The 20,030-nt window shown below is 40.2% G+C and overlaps 1 protein-coding gene and 1 long non-coding RNA gene across 2 annotated transcripts in view; one reads left to right on the forward strand and one right to left on the reverse strand.

The window, feature by feature from the left end:
• The first annotated feature begins 763 nt into the window (after nt 1-763).
• On the forward strand, nt 764-1,635 carry LOC308609170. Its single transcript, XR_014014273.1, has 2 exons — nt 764-1,148; nt 1,369-1,635. It is a non-coding gene; the product is annotated as an uncharacterized lncRNA (long non-coding RNA).
• Nucleotides 1,636-14,665: 13,030 nt separating this feature from the next.
• The window catches only part of PPEF1 (protein phosphatase with EF-hand domain 1), a gene marked incomplete at its 5' end in the record, with an annotated part of 153,545 nt that continues 148,180 nt past the window's right edge, over nt 14,666-20,030 (reverse strand). Inside the window, 3 exon segments of the mRNA XM_081223136.1 lie at nt 14,666-15,499; nt 16,829-16,913; nt 18,001-18,164. Coding sequence (XP_081079262.1) covers nt 15,291-15,499; nt 16,829-16,913; nt 18,001-18,164 — 458 coding nt within the window. The 3' untranslated portion in view covers nt 14,666-15,290.

Below are 20,030 nucleotides of genomic sequence, written 5' to 3' on the forward strand. Positions count from 1 at the left end.
AAGGCATCCCTCTAGCTACAGGCCTAGTCCTACTCACATGACAAAAACTTGCACCACTATCAATCCTCTATCAAATCTCACCATCAATTAATCTAAACTTAATATTAACTATATTGTTACTTTCCATCCTAATTGGAGGCTGAGGTGGACTAAATCAAACACAACTCTGAAAAATCATAGCCTACTCATCAATCGCCCACATAGGATGAATAACAACCATCCTACTGTATAATCCAACCCTCACCTTACTACATTTATTAATCTACATCACAATAACTTTTACAATGTTCATATTATTTATTCAAAACTCAACTACCACTACATTATCACTATCTCAAACATGAAATAAAGTACCTGTCACCACAACCCTTACCATACTCACCCTACTCTCCATAGGAGGACTCCCTCCACTTTCAGGGTTTATACCCAAATGAATAATTATTCAAGAACTAACAAAAAACGATATCCTTATCATACCAACATTCATAGCCATTACAGCACTACTCAACTTATATTTCTACATACGCCTCGCCTACTCCACAGCATTAACCCTATATCCCTCTATAAACAACATAAAAATAAAATGACAATTCCACTCCACAAAGCGAATAACCCTTCTACCAACAGCAATCGTAATATCCACAATACTCCTACCTCTCACACCAATACTCTCCATCTTACTATAGGAGTTTAGGTTACATCAGACCAAGGGCCTTCAAAGCTCTAAGCAAGTATAATTTACTTAACCCCTGCCCAATAAGGATTGCAAGACTGTATCTTACATCAATTGAATGCAAGTCAAACACTTTAATTAAGCTAAATCCTCACTAGATTGGAGGGATACATCTCCCGCGAACTTTTAGTTAACAGCTAAATACCCTAGTCAACTGGCTTCAATCTACTTCTCCCGCCGCGAGAAAAAAAAGGCAGAAGTCCCGGCAGGATTGAAGCTGCTTCCTTGAATTTGCAATTCAAAATGATTATTCACTACAGGACTTGGCAAAAAGAGGACTCTACCTCTGTCTTTAGATTTACAGTCTAATGCCTACTCGGCCATTTTACCTATGTTCATAAACAGCTGACTATTCTCAACCAACCACAAAGACATTGGCACCTTACACCTGTTATTTGGCGCCTGAGCAGGAATAGTAGGCACTGGCCTAAGCTTATTTTTTTTTTTTTTTGTGGTACGCAGGCCTCTCACTGTTGTGGCCTCTCCCGTTGCAGAGCACAGGCTCCGGATGCGCAAGCTCAGCGGCCATGGCTCACGGGCCCAGCCGCTCCACAGTATATGGGATCCTCCCGGACCGGGGCACGAACCCGCGTCCCCTGCATCGGCAGGCGGACTCTCAACCACTGCGCCACCAGGGAAGCCCTGGCCTAAGCTTATTAATTCGTGCTGAACTAGGTCAACCTGGTACACTAAATCGGAGATGACCAAGTTTATAACGTACCAGTGACAGCCCATGCCTTCGTGATAATTTTTTTCAGTCATACCCATCATAATTGGTGGGTTTGGAAACTGATTAGTTCCTTTAATAATTGGAGCACTTGACATAGCCTTTCCCCATATAAACAACATAAGCTTCTGACTACTTCCTCCTTCCTTCTTATTACTAATAGCATCCTCAATAATTGAAGCTGGTGCAGGCACAGGCTGAACTGTATACCCCCCTTTAGCAGGAAACCAAGCAAATGCAGGAGCCTCAGTCGACCTTACCATTTTCTCCCTACATCTAGCCGGCGTATCCTCAATTCTCGGAGCTATTAATTTTATCACAACTATTATTAACATAAAACCACCTGCTATAACCCAATACCAAACACCTCTCTTCGTATGATCAGTCCTAGTCATAGCAGTATTACTCCTATTATCACTACCCATCTTAGCAGCTGGAATTACCATACTATTAACTGACCGAAACCTAAACACAACCTTCTTCGAACCTGCAGGAGGGGGAGACCCAATCCTGTATCAGCACTTATTTTGATTCTTTGGCCACCCCGAAGTATATATTCTAATCCTACCCGGCTTCAGAATAATTTCACATATTGTAACTTACTACTCAGGAAAAAAAGAACCTTTCGGGTATATGGGAATAGTCTGAGCCATAGTTTCTATCGGGTTCTTAGGCTTTATCGTATGGGCTCATCATATATTCACAGTCGGTAGAACGTCGACACATGGGCATATTTTACATCAGCTACTATAATCATTGCTATCCCTACAGGAGTAAAAGTCTTTAGTTGATTAGCAACATTTCATGGAGGGAATATTAAATGATCTCCCGCTCTAATATGAGCCTTAGGCTTTATTTTTCTCTTCACAGTAGGCGGTCTAACTGGTATCGTCCTAGGTAATTCATCATTAGACATTGTACTTCATGACACCTACTACGTAGTCACCCACTTTCACTACGTACTTTCAATAGGAGCTGTTTTTGCTATTATAGGTTTGTCCACTGATTCCCACTATTCTCAGGATATACACTTAACTCAACATGAGCAAAAATCCACTTTATAATAAAATTCGTAGGTGTAAACCTAACATTCTTCCCACAACACTTCTTAGGCCTATCCGGCATACCTCAACGATATTCAGACTACCCAGACGCCTACACAACATGAAACACTGTCTCATCAATAGGCTCTTTCATCTCACTAACAGCAGTTATACTAATAATTTTCACTGTCTGAGAAGCATTTACATCCAAACGAGAAGTACTAACAGTAGACCTCACCTCCACAAACCTTGAATGACTACATGGATGTCCTCCACCATACCACACATTTGAAGAACCAGCATACGTCAACCCAAAATGATCAAGAAAGGAAGGAATCGAACCCTCTCTAATCGGTTTCAAGCCAACACCATAACCACTATGTCTTTCTTTATAAACGAGATATTAGTAAAGTCTTACATAACTTTGTCAAAGTTAAGTCACAAGTGAAAATCCTGTATATCTCCATGGCATATCCCTTTCAACTAGGTTTCCAAAATGCAACGTCACCCATTATAGAAGAACTCCTACATTTCCATGACCATACGTTAATAATTGTTTTCCTAATTAGCTCCCTAGTCGTATATATCATTACCTTAATACTTACAACCAAACTGACACATACCAGCACAATAGACGCCCAAGAAGTAGAGACTATTTGAACTATTCTCCCAGCCATCATTTTAATCCTAATTGCCCTACCCTCCCTACGAATTCTTTACATAATAGACGAAATTAATAACCCCTCTCTCACTGTAAAAACAATAGGCTATCAATGATACTGAAGCTACGAATACACCGATTATGAAGATCTAAATTTCGACTCTTACATAATCCCAATGTCAGACCTAAAACCAGGGGAATTACGACTACTAGAAGTGGACAATCGAATAGTCTTACCCATAGAAATAACAATCCAAATGCTAGTCTCTTCCGAAGACGTACTACACTCATGAGCTGTACCCTCCCTAGACCTAAAAACAGATGCAATCCCTGGACGCCTAAACCAAACAACCCTAATATCAACACGACCAGGCTTATTCTACGGGCAATGTTCAGAAATTTGTGGCTCAAATCATAGTTTCATACCAATTGTTCTCGAACTAGTACCCCTAGAGAACTTTGAAAAATGATCTGCATCCATACTATAATTTCATTGAGAAGCTAAACCAGCATTAACCTTTTAAGTTAAAGATTGAGAGCTAAAGCTCCCCTTAATGACATGCCACAACTAGATACATGAACATGATTCCTTATTATCCTATCAATATTCCTAACCCTCTTCACACTACTACAACTAAAAATCTCAAAACATCTCTACTCCCCCAACCCTAAATCAAGTTACCAAAATACAAAAACAAAAAACCCCTTGAAATACTACATGAACGAAAATCTATTTGCCCCTTTCACAGTCCCAATAATACTAGGTATCCCTGTCACCACTCTAATTATTATATTCCCTACTATCTTATTCCCAACACCAAATTGACTAATCAACAACTGCACAATTTCCATCCAACAATGACTAACCAAGCTTACATCAAAACAACTAATAAATACACACAACCTTAAAGGCCAAACCTGGTTTCTAATACTTATTTCGCTTCTCCTATTTATTGCCTCTACAAACCTTCTTGGAATACCCCCACTCATTTACACCTACCACACAACTCTCAATAAACATCGGAATGGCTATTCCTCTATGAGCTGGTACTGTTATTACAGGCTTCCACAATAAAGCAAAAGCATCCTTAGCCCACCTTCTACCACAAGGCACACCTACTTTTCGTATTCCCATGTTAGTAATCATCGAAACTATTAGCTCATTCATTCAACCAGTAGCACTAGCCGTACGACTAACCGCCAGCATTACAGCAGGCCACTTATTAATGCACCTAATTGGAAAAACAACCCTTGTACTAATAAGCATCAACCTGTCTGCAGCTTTCATCACATTCACTATTCTTATCCTACTAACCATCCTCGAATTTGCTGTCGCCTTAATTCAAGCCTATGTATTCACTCTCCTAGTAAGCTTATACCTGCATGACAATACATAATGACCCACCAAACCCACTCATACCACATAGCAAACCCTAGTCCTAGGCCCCTTACAGGAGCTCTCTCAGCACTTCTTATAACATCAGGCCTAATCATATGATTCCACTTCAATTCAGTAATTCTACTGGTCTTGGGATTGCTAACAAACATCCTAACAATGTACCAATGGTGATGAGACATTATCTGAGAAAGCACCTTTCAAGGTCATCACACACCAACCGTCCAAAAAGACTTCGATACGGAATGATCTTATTTATCTTATCAGAAGTCCTATTTTTCACAGGCTTCTTTTGAGCCTTTTACCACTCAAGCCTTGCCCCTACTCCCAAACTAGGTGGATGTTGACCACCAACAGGCATCCACCCCTTAAACCCCCTAGAAGTCCCACTCCTTAACACCTCCGTACTACTGGCCTCTGGCATATCCATCACTTGAGCCCATCACAGTCTCATAGAAGGAAGCCACAAACATATACTTCAAGCCCTCTTCATCACAATCATACTCGACCTTTATTTCACTCTACTACAAGCATCAGAATACTACAAAGCCCCGTTCACAATCTCAGATGGAATCTATGGATCTACATTTTTTGTAGCCACAGGCTTCCACAGACTACATGTCATCATCGGATCCACCTTCCTCATCATCTGTTTCCTACGTCAAATAAAATTCCACTTCACATCACATCACATCAAACCACCACTTCAGTTTTGAAGCCGCTGCTGGATACTGACATTTCGTAGATGTCGTATGACTATTTCTCTACGTATCTATCTATTGATGAGGTTCATAGTCCTTTTAGTATTAATGAGTACAACTGACTGCCAATCAGTTAGTTTTGGTGCACTCCGAAAAAGAACAATAAATCTCCTATTAACACTACTAACAGATACAACACTGGCCCTACTACTTGTGCTTATCGCCTTCTGACTCCCTCAATTAAATACATATGCAGGAAAAACAAGCCCCTATGAATGTGGATTTGACCCTATAGGGTCTGCCCGCCTACCCTTCTCCATAAAATTCTTCCTAGTAGCAATCACCTTTTTCCTCTTCGACCTAGAAATCGCCCTCCTACTCCCCCTCCCCTGAGCAACCCAAACAAATAACCTAAACACAATACTTACCATAGCCCTATTCCTAATCTCCTTACTAGCAGCCAGCTTAGCCTACGAATGGACTCAAAAAGGCTTAGAATGAGCTGAGTATGGTACTTAGTTTAAAATAAAACAAGTGATTTCAACCCACTAGATTGTGATTCAAACTCACAATTACCAAGTGTCCCTAATCCATCTAAACATCATAATAGCCTTCACCCTATCTCTCGTAGGCCTGTTAATATACCGATCCCACCTGATATCCGCACTACTCTGCCTAGAAGCTATATTATCACTATTCATCCTAGCAGCCCTCACAATCCTAAACTCACACTTCACCTTAGCCAGCATGATACCAATTATCCTCCTAGTATTCGCAGCCTGTGAAGCAGCCATTGCACTAGCCCTACTAGTCATAATCTCCAACACATATGGCACTGACTATGTACAAAGGCTCAATCTCCTCCAATGCTAAAATTCATCATTCCCACTGTCATATTAATACCCCTGAGCTGACTATCAAAAAGCAACTTTATCTGAATTAACTCCACAACTCACAGCTTACTAATCAGCTTTACAAGCCTCCTCCTCCTCAACCAACTCAACGACAACAGCCTTAATTACTCCCTAACATTCTTCTCGACCCCCTCTCCACACCACTCCTAATCCTAACAATGACTCCTCCCCTTAATATTAACAGCAATCCCACCTTCTCAAAGAACCACTCATCCAAAAAAACCTTTATATCACAATACTAATTATATTACAGGCACTCTTAATTATAACATTTACCGCTACAGAACTAATCTTGTTCTACATCATATTTAAAGCCACATTAGTCCCCACCCTCATTATTATTACCCGCTGAAGTAACCAAACAGAATGACTTAATGCAGGGCTCTACTTCCTATTCTACACGCTAATCGGACCCCTCCCTCTATTAGTAGCATTAACATACCTGCAAAATACAATAGGAACTCTAAATTTCCTTTTACTACAACACTGAACCCAACCACTATCCACATCCTGATCCAACACCCTCATATGACTAGCCTGCATAACAGCTTTCCTAGTAAAAATACCTCTCTACCGACTACACCTCTGACTACGCAAAGCACACGTAGAAGCCCCTATCGCAGGCTCAATAGTCCTTGCAGCCGTATTACTAAAACTTGGAGGCTACGGCATGCTACGAATTACACCAGTGCTCAATCCTCTGACAGAACACATAGCCTACCCCTTCCTCATGCTTTCCTTGTGAGGAATAATCATAACTAGCTCTATCTGTTTACGCCAAACAGACCTAAAATCAGTCATCGCATATTCCTCAGTTAGCCATATAGCACTCGTTATCGCGGCTATCCTTATCCAAACCCCCTGAAGTTACATAGGAGCCACCGCTCTAATAATCGCCCACGGCCTCACATCCTCTATACTATTCTGCCTAGCAAACTCCAACTATGAACGAAGCCATAGCCGAACTGTAATCTTAGCACGAGGCCTACAAATCTTTCTCCCACTAATAGCCACCAGGTGACTACTAGCAAGCTTAACAAACCTCGCTCTACCTCCCACTGTTAACCTAATCGGAGAACTGCTCGTGGTCATATCAGCCTTCTCATGATCAAACCTCACTATTATCCTAATAGGAACAAACATGGTAATCACCGCCTTATACTCCCTATACATGCTAATCACAACACAACGCGGCAAACACACACACCGTATCAACCACCTCACCCCTTCCTTCACACAAGAACATGCTCTAATAGCCCTACACATCATCCCCCTACTACTCCTATCACTAAACCCCAAAATCATCTTAGGTCCCCTTTATTGTAAATATAGTTTAAGAAAAACACTAGTTTGTGAAACTAGTGACAAAAGACCAAAACTTCTTATTTACCAAAAATGTAGTGCAAGAACTGTTAACTCATGACCCCGCACTTAACAATGTGGCTTTTTCAAGTTTTTAAAGGACAGCAGTTATCCATTGGTCTTAGGAACCAAAAATTTGGTGCAACTGCAAATAAAAGTAAAAAACCTATTCACCTCCTCTGCCTTACTCACATTACTAATCTTAATTGCTCCAATCATAGTATCCAACACAAACCTCTACAAAAGCAACAAGTATCAACACTATGTAAAAAAGGTCGTCCCCTGTGCCTTTATTACTAGCCTAATCCCAGCAATAATATACCTCCACACAAACCAAGAAGCACTTATTTCAAATTGACACTGAATCACCATCCAGGCTCTCAAACTAACACTTAGCTTCAAAATAGACTACTTCTCACTCATATTCATGCCCGTAGCGCTATTTATCACATGATCTATCATAGAATTCTCAATATGATACATGCACTCTGACCCCTATATTAACCAGTTCTTCAAATACCTCCTCCTCTTCCTTATCACTATACTTATCCTCGTCACAGCTAATAATCTCTTTCAGTTTTTCATTGGATGAGAAGGAGTAGGCATCATATCCTTCTTACTCATCGGCTGATGATTCGGACGGACAGACGCAAACACAGCCGCCCTCCAAGCAATCTTATACAATCACATTGGAGACATCGGTTTCCTCATATCAATGGCATGATTCCTATCCAACATAAACACATGGGACCTACAACAAATCTTCATACTCAACCAAGACCCCTTAAATCTCCCCCTCATAGGACTTGTACTAGCTGCAGCTGGAAAATCAGCCCAATTCGGACTCCACCCCTGACTCCCTTCAGCAATAGAAGGCCCTACCCCAGTTTCAGCCCTACTCCACTCAAGCACAATAGTTGTAGCAGGAATTTTTCTACTTATCCGTTTCTACCCTTTAATAGAAAACAACAAACTCATTCAAACAATAACTCTTTCTCTAGGCGCCCTCACCACCTTATTCACAGCTATTTGTGCTCTCACCCAAAATGATATCAAAAAAATCATTGCCTTTTCCACCTCCAGCCAACTAGGCTTAATGATAGTAACAATTGGCCCCAACCAACCTTACTTAGCATTCTTACATATCTGTACACACGCCTTCTTCAAAGCTATACTATTCTTATGCTCCGGCTCCGTCATCCATAACCTAAATAACGAACAAGACATTCGAAAGATAGGAGGACTATATAAGGCCCTTCCCTTCACCACAACTGCCCTTATCATTGGCTGCCTTGCACTAACAGGAATACCGTTCCTCACTGGATTCTACTCTAAAGACCCCATCATTGAAGCCGCCAGGTCGTCTTATACCAACACCTGAGCCCTATTATTAACTCTAACCACCACCTCCCTCACAGCTATCTATAGCACTCACATCATTTTTTTCACACTATTAGGACAACCTCGCTTCCCTCCCTCCATCAATATTAATGAAAACAATCCCCTATTAATTAACCCTATCAAACGCCTATTAATTGGAAGTGTCTTCGCTGGCTTCATCCTATCCAACAATATTCCTCCAATAACCACTCCCCTAATAACCATACCCCTATACCTAAAATTAACCGCCCTCATAATAACTTTAGGCTTTATCCTCGCATTCGAAATCAACCTCAATACACAAAACTTAAAACATACTCACTCCTTAAACTCTACTAAATTCTCCACTCTATTAGGATATTTCCCTACAATCATACATCGCCTACCCCCTCACCTAAACCTATCAATAAGCCAAAAACTATCAACCTCCCTACTAGACCTAAGCTGACTAGAAATTATCCTACCAAAACCCACAGCCTTTATTCAACTGAAAGCTTCCATATTAACCTCAAACCAACAAGGTCTTATTAAACTCTACTTCTTATCCTTATCACTATTACCCTTGGTATACTCTTATTTAATTACCCCGAGTAATCTCCATAATAACTACAACACCAATAAATAATGACTAACCTGTCACAATCACCAATCAAGTACCATAACTGTATAAAGCAGCAATCCCCATAGCTTCCTCACTAAAAAACCCAGAATCCCCTGTATCATAAATAACCCAATCCCCTAATCCATTAAACTCAAATACAATCTCTACTCTCTCACTCTCTAAGACATACAATACTACCAAAAACTCTATACCACTAATCCTAAAAGAAATGCCCCTAACACAAGTTTGTTAGAAACTCAAACCTCAGGATACTGCTCAGTAGCCACACCTGTTGTGTAACCTAACACAACCAACATTCCCCCTAATAAAATCAAATAAACAAATCCCCCTAATCAAATCAAATTCACTCATGATTTGTACATTAAAAAAAAGAATTACAGTTTACAGAGATCTCAACTAGGTATTGTTGGTTGAGAAAAGCAGAATGCAGAAAATTATGTATACTAAAATAACATTTTTATAGAGCATATAACAATAAACCACCATGATTATGTACTACTGTATATGTAAATATATGCATATATGAGGACATATTTAGCTCTATATAGGTCTATATGGGACAGATAAAAATATGGAAGGCCATATAGGAAGTTAACATGACTTCCCGAGGTGAGGGCCATGCTTATGTTGGGGGAGGAAAGGTAGAAGGAAAATAAAGTGTGCCCCTGGTTTTTAAAGATTGTATAATATGATCCCGTTTATGTTAAAAAAAAAACAGTAAAGAAGAAAATTACTTAGACATAAGTTCTAACAAAGTTTAAAAATTGAGACCCAGTAAATAACACATGTTGCATAATTCAAGCCCCATGGCATATTATGAACACTGTCCAGGTAAAAATATGAAGTCTCAAGATTATTAACAAATAGCAGTGGATACAAAATGTCTATTTCTCAGCTTTTAGCAATATGGTGGACTCAGACAACCTGAACATTCTTTTACTATAATCACCTAGAGGTACTGAGTAAAATGTAACATAATTACATTTAAATGTACAGCTAAGGTCACAAAAAATAAAAGCAAATCCCCAGGTGCCAAAAACAAAGAGGGAAGTGAAAAAGCACAGGGGTAAGTGCTTGAGCTACTAGTGGGTATTTGTCTCTAGAACCTAGGGTTTTGGTGTTAATTCCCACACAGGGGTAGCAAATGAAGCTTTGGGAGGTAGGGAATTGGAACTGAGAACTTTATATAAAGCCAAGACCCTCAAAAGGCTATTCTGTTTATTAAAGGATTTAAAAACAACAGAGACCACAGGACACAGGGCTTTGGGTGGGAGAAAAAAAAGAAAAGCTCTCCGAGAATTCAAAACCACAGGACCTTAATTCACATCACTTTTACTCTACCCACATAGTGCAGAAACTGCAGACGAAAAAGTAATGGAAGATTTATTCCTCAAGCAGTGATACTCCTCACACACAAAGCAGAAGCAAACAAAAAACTTCTCTGAAGAGATGCTCCCACAACCCAAATACCACGGGATTTTCACAGAAAAAAATATAAGCCCTGCTAATAATGAGTTCACAATAAAAAATGTCAAAGCCCCTGAGTGAACAATCCAACCTGTTCAAGTCTGAACATACAAGAAACATCCATTTCTACCCCCATGAGCTCCAAATACAGAGAGAGAAACAGAAAGAGATTATAAAAGAAATACACATAAAATGACTGAAGACTAGAAAGGAAGCAATCAGATCTTAAGAATAGAACTAAACCCTATGAAATTATGAACTTTTAGGGAATATATGGAACTTTTAGAGAATATAATTGATTCTCATTATTTGCAGTAGTTATGTTCTATATAATCACTATATTATGAATTAGTGAATACTGAAGCATCGCTCCTTTGAGAAATACAGGGTTTGGTCCTTGCGAGCCTATGTTCACAACATTTCAGTCGGCTGATGAGTAACATAACCTTGTTTTATGTGTGCTTCTGTTTAAAGACAACTCATTTAATATATATTGTTGATTCATTAACACTGAACTCACAGCAGCACTGTAACTCAGGCCTGAGTGAACCTTACCTAATACACGTATTTTCTTCTTAAGGCACCTCACAGCCTTCTTGCATTTAGGAACATTAGATAGTACTTTAGCACTACATATGGGGCTATTTTAAACACCGAGATTGCCAACAAAAAGCATAAAAATGCAAAAAACAAGGCACTAAATACACTTCAAAAAGGTCACTTGTTTACAGTATGAGAGCAGACACAAGAAGGCAGAACGTCACCTTGTCCCACCACAGCTGGGAATCTGTACGACTCAAAATCAACTCACTCCTTTGCACATGACCACCGTAAATATTCATTTTGGATTACACACAAATTTTAGAGAGTAGGTGAATTTGCAAATACAAAATCCGCAAATAAGGATACACTCTATCTTTATGGTATTTCCAGAGTTGGAAAGGATATTTTGGTTTTAGACAAGATGCAAAAAAGCACGAATTATAAAGGAAAAGACTGATAAATTGAAATAAAATAAATTGAAATTTAAAACTTAGTTGAAAACATATGTCAGAAAGGAAGTGAAAAATCAAGTCACAGACTGGGATAAGATATCTGCTTCCCAAATCAAGAACAGAGAATTCGTACCAAGAAGGGTTTTAAAGTTCCCAGACATCAGTAAGAAAAAGACAAATAGCTATTAGAAAAATGAGCAAAGGATAAGAATAAGCATTTTCTTAGAAAACAGACTGACCAACAAACTAATGAAAAGATGCCCAATCTCATTTGCAATTAAGAAATATAAATTAAAAATGATATTTCACAGCTCTATACATATAAATTTTTTAAATATATACATATACATATATATACATACTTTGTAAAACTGAAGTGTGGTTAAGCAAAACTCGTGTCAGGCATAATTTTACAACATTAAATGATAATCTTTAGTAAAATCAAAGGACGTTTTTAGGTAAAATTTCCAACAAAGGCATATAATTAATTCCAGGGATTAGAAACTCAAGGGAGAAAATGAGAGTTGCAGGAGGAAGCCCAAAAATAAATAACCAAATGACATTCAGGAAGCAACAAAAAAAGACTCATCTGGTTCTGCCAGAGATTGGACGTTTCTTAAAACAACTATTCCGGGATGAGCAGTGGATTTTCACGTGAGATAATGCAGCAGAAGCTCTGCACACGTCAGCTTATACACATTCAGAGCACACGTTTTTTTAAGATTCTGTTTTTCCAGAACCACTCTCAGTACCAAATTCTGTATCAATCAGGGTTCAACCAGAGGCCAAACCAGTAGGAGATATATATACGTGTGCGTGTGTGTGTGTGTGTGTGTGTATAAACAGTTGAAGTGGCTTGTGCAAATGTGGGAGCTGGCTAAGCAGACTCTGTAAGGCTGTCGACACCATACCTGATTCCGGAGCTCGAAGTCCACAGGGCAGGCAGTCAGGGAAGATCCGGAGCAGGCACAAACCCACAGGCACAAGCTGACATCCCACAAGAACAGACTAAAGCCTGAGACCTTGGCGACCTGAAAAAGCCAGTGCCCTTCATCATGGCGCTAAACACGCCCACTGAGCCCGAGGAACCTCCTTATGGAGCTAAGCACACACACCTGGCCCGAGAATCGCATCATGGCGCTAAACACACACACCTGGCCCGAGAATCGCATCATGGGGCTAAACACACACACCTGGCCCGGGCAGCCATCACGGAGCTAAACACACACAGTGGTCCCGGGAATCAGAGCAGCTAACAGGGGAGCCAGGGGAATGTAGAGCAATTGCAGGCCTAGCTGCTGCTTCACACCCTCAAGGTGAATCGGCAGCTCAGCAAGAGCATGTGGGAGCTACACAATGGTTGCCGCTTCTCTTTGCCTTCCAACTCTCTCAGGAATCTCCACTGTGGCCCACCTTAGCCAGAAACATACAAGAAGGGGAATTCTGAGAAATGTAGTTCAGCCTAGCCAAACCGACACATTCTTCAATGGTTATGTGTCTCTTTAGACCCTCCTACTGTTCTTGAGTTAGCATTAGTAAATTATATTTTTCCCCAGGAAAATTATGCACAATGACCAGAAAATGTAGTATCTTTGTTAAATGATTGCTTAGTATTTGAGATATGTTTTGTGGTCTAATACATGATCAGTTTTTATAAATGTTCCATAAGTGCTTGGAAATAATGTGTATTCTCTAAAACTGATTGCAGAGTATACATATACATACATGATCAGGTGGATTAACTGGGTTGTCCAACTTTCTATACACAAGTTTTTTATTTACGTGCTCAATTACTGACAGAGGTATATTAAAAATCTCCCTCTATTAATTTCTCCTACTAGTTATGTCAATTTTTGCATTATCAATTTTAAAGCTCTAAGTTTTTAGATGCATATCAGTTTATAAACTATTATATCTTCCTGGTGAATCATTCCTTTTAGCATTCAGTAATGACCTTTTTATACCAAATGATATTATTCTTTGCCTTAAAGTCTATCCTGTCCAAAGTTAACACTGCTATGATTTTAATTATGCTCTTTTTTTTCCCTAACCTTGGGGTTTCTTTTTAAATTTTATTTATTTTTGGCCGTGTTGGGTCTTCATTGCTGCAGACAGGCTTTCTCTAGTTGTGGCGAGCAGGGGCTACTCTCTGTTGCAGTGCACGAGCTTCTCATTGTGGTGGCTTCTCTTGTTGCGGAGCATGGGCTCTAGACGCACAGGCTTCAGTAGTTGAAGCACACAGGCTCAGTAGTTGTGGCTAGCGGGCTCTAGAGCACAGGCTCAGTAGTTGTGGCGCACGGGCTTATGCACTCCGTGGCATGTGGGATCTTCTTGGACCAGGGATCGAACCTGTGTCCCCTGCAGTGGCAGGTGGATTCTTATCCACTGTGCCACCACGGAAGTCCCCCCTGCCCCTGGGTTTTTTTTTACTTACTTGCCAGCTCAGCTATGCATTTTTAAAAGATATTTGTTATACGTGATCCATTATTTCTGGTGTGTGTAGCAGGATATCTAACCTGGCATATTCATAGACCTTGAAGTTCTCAAACTTCAAGAAAAAAATGAAACATATACTCACCTTCAAACAGAAATCTCTTATTATGTTTGATAGGCAATCAGAATGGCAGAATAAATTGCACAATGTATGCATCACCAAGGCCCCATCTTACCAGTGAAGGTGTCAAACCATATTAATTATAGGGCTCAATCTGAATGTACTCACTTTCTATCTCCAACAGACAAGAAAAAAATACGCTTTTTCAAACAATACACTCCCACAGCTTCCCCCGAGATTCTGATATGGCCCCCATCCCAGAAGGTGGTTCCCCCACAGCTGAAAATCACTGGTTTATGATATCTCCAAAGAAGATTACAGTTTAAAGATGGAAATATGTTTAATAGTTTGGTATTCCTCCTCCCATCCCTCAACCACTCACAGATGTTGTACTTTCCTCTGGTATTCTGTGGGTTCTTTTCAATATGTTTACAAACTGCTCAGGTCTCCTGGTTAGGTGGCATCCAAGAGACCAACACTAGGCTCAAATCCAGTTTCTACCTGGCAGTGTGTGAGTCCCGCCACTGGAGCCAAATCCTATCAGCTGACATTTAACCTAGTCTTACCAATAGCAGTTTACTAGGGACTTCCAATACCCACATTATACATCTGGCTCATGGTGTGAACTGGGGTCTACTTTTCTCTACTACTGATTATGAATTTCAAGGGTTGGGGCAAAGATTGTGTCAGTGATTTGGGCCAACTGTTTACAAGGAGGGAAAGCCCCAATTCTTGTTAAACAACCTTGGTGTCTGATTTACTCAACTTGTCAAATTTATGCACTACATAGAAAGCCTTTAAAAACTCATTAAAGTCAATGCTTCCATCTTTGTTTAAGTCCATCCTTTCGGCAAGCTCATCTAACTGGGAATCATCAATACAGACACTGTAGTGACTTTTGAAAAGTTTCCATATGCTACGAAATTCTTCCATGGATATCAGGCCTAAAAGAATATAGGAGAAGGCCATGAGTGTTCATTTTAAGACCCACCTTAGAGAGGGGTGGGGAAAGCCATACTGACTGAATAGTCCCAATTAGCAGCTCACTAATATGCCTGACCATCGAGACATTGAAGGAAATGGAAAAGTAAGATTGTAAATATAAGAAACAATAAGTCACTTTCCACTACCAAGTGATCCTGAGATTATTCTAAAGCTGGAATGAGTGAACAGTGAAGGAATGGGGAGGGGGAGATTGTAGATGTGGTACTATATGTAGTATAGAAATTATAAGATCTAAAAGCTAAGGGAGAGGGACACGGAAGGAGGGCAGAGAGGAGAGATACATCAAAGCAGAGGGAGAATTAACCCTGGGACTCAAAAAGAGGATTGCAAACAGTGGCTCTGCCATTTTCTATAGGCAGTAATTTACTTTTGTGTTTTGATTATTGATTTTTTGGTATTCAATGGTCTCTGCAGTTGGGGATTATCTGATGATTTTTTTAAAGTTTGAAAATAAATAATTGTGCATCAAAGCTAAGCAGAAAATGAGTTCTTAGTCCCCAAAACAGAATCAGAACTCTAGGGATGATTTTTATTTTTATTTTTTTTTCCAATTAGTTAATAGGATTTATTTATTTATTTATTTATTTATTTATTTTTAATTTTTTATTTTTTTATTAGTTTCTGCTTTATAACAAAGTGAATCAGTCATACATATACATCTGTTCCCACATTCCTTCCCTCATGCATCTCCCTCCCTCCCACCCTCCCCATCCCACCCCTCCAGGCGGGCACAAAGCACCAAGCTCATCTCCCTGTGCTCTGCGGCTGTTTCCCACTATCTATCTACCTTACGTTTGGTAGTGTATATATGTCCATGCCTCTCTTTCGCTTTGTCACAGATTACCCTTCCCCCTCCCCATATCCTCAAGTCCATTCTCAAGTAGGTCTGTGTCTTTATTCCCGTTTTGCCCATAGGTTCTTCATGACATTTTTTTTTTAAAATTAGGGATGATTTTTATTGCCAGGAATAAGTACAATTTTTAAATGGACAGTGAATTATCTTTTCATCTGTGCTGGTGATTTATAAAAGGAGCTATTCTTGTCTGACTAATGGATATATAAGCCTATACCATATGGACTCAAATAGAGAGTCTGTGGCCAAACTAAAAAAAACAATAATATTAAACATGAATTTTTCCCTACCCCCCACCCCTGAGTTAAATCAAGTTTGCATGAAGAATGCAATAGATGAAAACAGAATTCTGGTTTAAAAGAAACAGACTAGCCTTTGCTTTCTATTGCTACTGAACCAATCAAAGTGAACCTACCTAAGTGATCAGAGTCAATGACATTAAAGATGATTTGCAGGTCAGATCGGTATCTGTACACTGTTTCAATCAGAGTAGACTGAACCTAAAATAAAGACTGTCTAAGTGTTAAGACGTACAGAATTTATAACAGATCAATTTTAGTAAAAGTAACAAACACACAACATGGTCACCAATTCGAAGTATGTGATTTAGATAGAAATTTGAGAAGGCAGGCCTTCCTTGGAGGCCCAACCCTCTTGAATCAGATAAAAGACCATGCTCTTGTGTTCTGTAGCGCCTGCAGTCTCTGTTGCTTAGGGGATGGGCCAAAGCGAATCTGTGTGCCAGGCTCTGCACTGTCAGCTCCTATGGATTTCATTCAGTCCTCAACAATAGCCCTAAGGAACAGCACTATTATTATGCCCATTTTACAGACTGGAAGACAGAGAGGTAAAGTAAGTTTCCCAAGGTTCACATAGCTGGTAAGTGGGACTTGAATCTTGGCCTGAAGCCAAGGCCTGGGAGCTTAGCCACCATGGTAAACTGTTCTCAAGTGAAGCCAAAAGCCTCCTTTCTGTGGATATTTTAGTTTCCCACGTGCAGTTTTACTTCCCGTTTCCTGCTCAGCTTCTCAACTCTCCTGCAAACAATCCCCCCAGTCCTAGTTCCCATCTGCTCACTTTCAGCCCAATATTATAACTAATTGCTGATGAGTTGTTAACTAGTAAGTACTGGGGGTCTGACAACTCTCCCTGGGGTATTCCCATTTTAATAAGAAATTCTAAATTTTAAAATTCTTTAAGGTATAAGATGTCATATCAGTAAGTCTATACTTACTGACAGTTAATAGGAGTATGTTGAGTATTTTAAAGAGTATTATATGAAAGAATAGATGTCATATATGCCCTTCTGCTGGACAGCACTTAAGAGAAGAATCACATATTTGACACAGATTAGCTTGCAGAAGGCTTTTCTTCTTTTTTCTTTTTGCCTATCCTTAGAACACACAAACTTCTTGAACAGATCACAGTGTATCTGGAAGATCCCACTTAGGTCTTTCCTAAGAGTGCCATGCCCACCCATTAGACGATTGCACTCCCAACTTTTCAAAGAACTAAGGAACTCTTATAAGTCGTCCAAAGGCTGTTTGACGCCAGCCAGGTTTTAGCCGGGGGCTGTGTTTCACTTACCTCTTGCACAGGTTTCTTAATGTGGATATCCTGGAAGCTGGACATGTAGTCAATATTTCCATCTTTGTCTGTGGTTACCAGATGTGAACTCAGGGATCTCCATGGCAAGTTCAGCCCCAAAACGTTCTCCATGGAAAAAGCCCACTGGCCCACAGAAAGTTTTCCTAACAACAACAGCAACAAAGCCCATATAATTGGTTGATAATTTGATTAAAAATGCAACCTCATCAATGGAGCAAATGGACAGCCTTGGTTTTGAGGCCTGGGTGCCTCTGCTCCCCTTTATGATCTGTCCTACCACGCCCCCCGACCCTGAGGGAGGAATAACCTTTGGGGTTCCGCAGATCTTTCCTTTACTGTTATGGGTAAGCAATCAGAATTTGGGTATACTAGATTTTTTTCCCTTTTCTTATTAACAAAGTAAGGTATGTTTGTAATAGAAGATTTGAAAACACAAAAGGATAAAAGATTATTATTATTTTTTTTTGCGGTACGCGGGCCTCTCACTGCTGTGGCCTCTCCCGTTGTGGAGCACAGGCTCCAGTCGCGCAGCATCAGCAGCCATGGCTCACGGGCCCAGCCGCTCTGCGGCATGCGGGATCTTCCCGGACCGGGGCACGAACCCGCGTCCCCTGCATCGGCAGGCGGACTCTCAACCACTGCGCTGCCAGGGAAGCCCAAAAAGATTACTTTTATTTTTAACATGTGGGCATATTGTTCATGTCTCATTTTCCCAGGTAATATCCTTTCATCCCCTAAAATTATATGTAGCTTTTTGAAATATAAATACCTTTATTTTTTCTGATTATTAAAGATATGTTCTTCCATGTATATAAACATGTATATATAAATGTATACATATTTTATCTTTCTTAAAGCCAAATATACTTATACCATATGTTTTACATATGTGTATTACATATAGCAACACACACACATAACAAACATATATATTCTAACCTGATTTTTTACTTACAATAAATCATGGACATGCATCTATGTTAATAAACATAGATCTACATCATTCTTTTAACGGCTGCGAAACTATTCCATTATTTTCTTAGGATCATTCCTAGAAGTGGAATTGCTGGATCAAAGGGTATGTACATTTTTAAGGCTTTTGATATATATTGCCAAACTGCTTTCAAGAAAGAGTAGCCAGGGGGCTTCCCTGGTGGTGCAGTGGTTAAGAATCCGCCTGCCAGTGCAGGGGACACAGGTTCGAGCCCTGGTCCAGGAAGATCCCACATGCCGCGGAGCAACTAAGCCCATGCGCCACAACTACTGAGCCTGCACTCAGGAGTCCGCGTGCCACAACTACTGAGCCCACGTGCCACAACTACTGAAGCCCATGCACCTAGACCCTGTGCTCCGCAACAAGAGAAGCCACCACAATGAGAAGCCCATGCACCACAACAAAGAGTAGCCCCCGCTCGACACAACTAAAGAAAGCCCACGTGCAGCAACGAAGACCTAATGCAGCCATAAATAAACAAACAAACAAATAAATAAATTTATTAAAAAGCAAAAAAGAGAAAGAAAGAGTAGCCAGGGACTTCCCTGGTGGTGCAGTGATTAAGAATCCGCCTGCCAATGCAGGGGCCATGGGTTTGATCCCTAGTCCAGGAGGATCCCACATGCCGCAGAGCAACTAAGCCCGTGCGCCACAACTACTGAGCCTGCGCTCCAGAGCCCACGAGCCACAACTACTGAGGCCCACGCACCTAGTCCCCACGCTCCGCAACAAGAGAAGTCACCACGATGGGAAGCCCATGCACTGCAAGGAAGAGTAGCCCCTGCCTGCCACAACTAGAGAAAGTCCCATGTGCAGCAACGAAGACCCAACACAGCCAAAAATAAATTAATTTTTTAAAAAAGAGTAGCTATTTTACACTCCCACCAAGATGATTCCCCACACACTTACCTGCTAAGGACATAATTCTTTTTTTTTTAAATTGAAGTTTAACGCATACAGAAAAGTTCACAAAACAAATACAGAACTCAGTGAATTATCACAAAGGAGTTTCTTA

This window comes from Mesoplodon bidens (assembly GCF_964165515.1).
Source record: "Mesoplodon bidens genome assembly, chromosome: X".
Taxonomy (NCBI): domain Eukaryota; kingdom Metazoa; phylum Chordata; class Mammalia; order Artiodactyla; family Ziphiidae; genus Mesoplodon; species Mesoplodon bidens.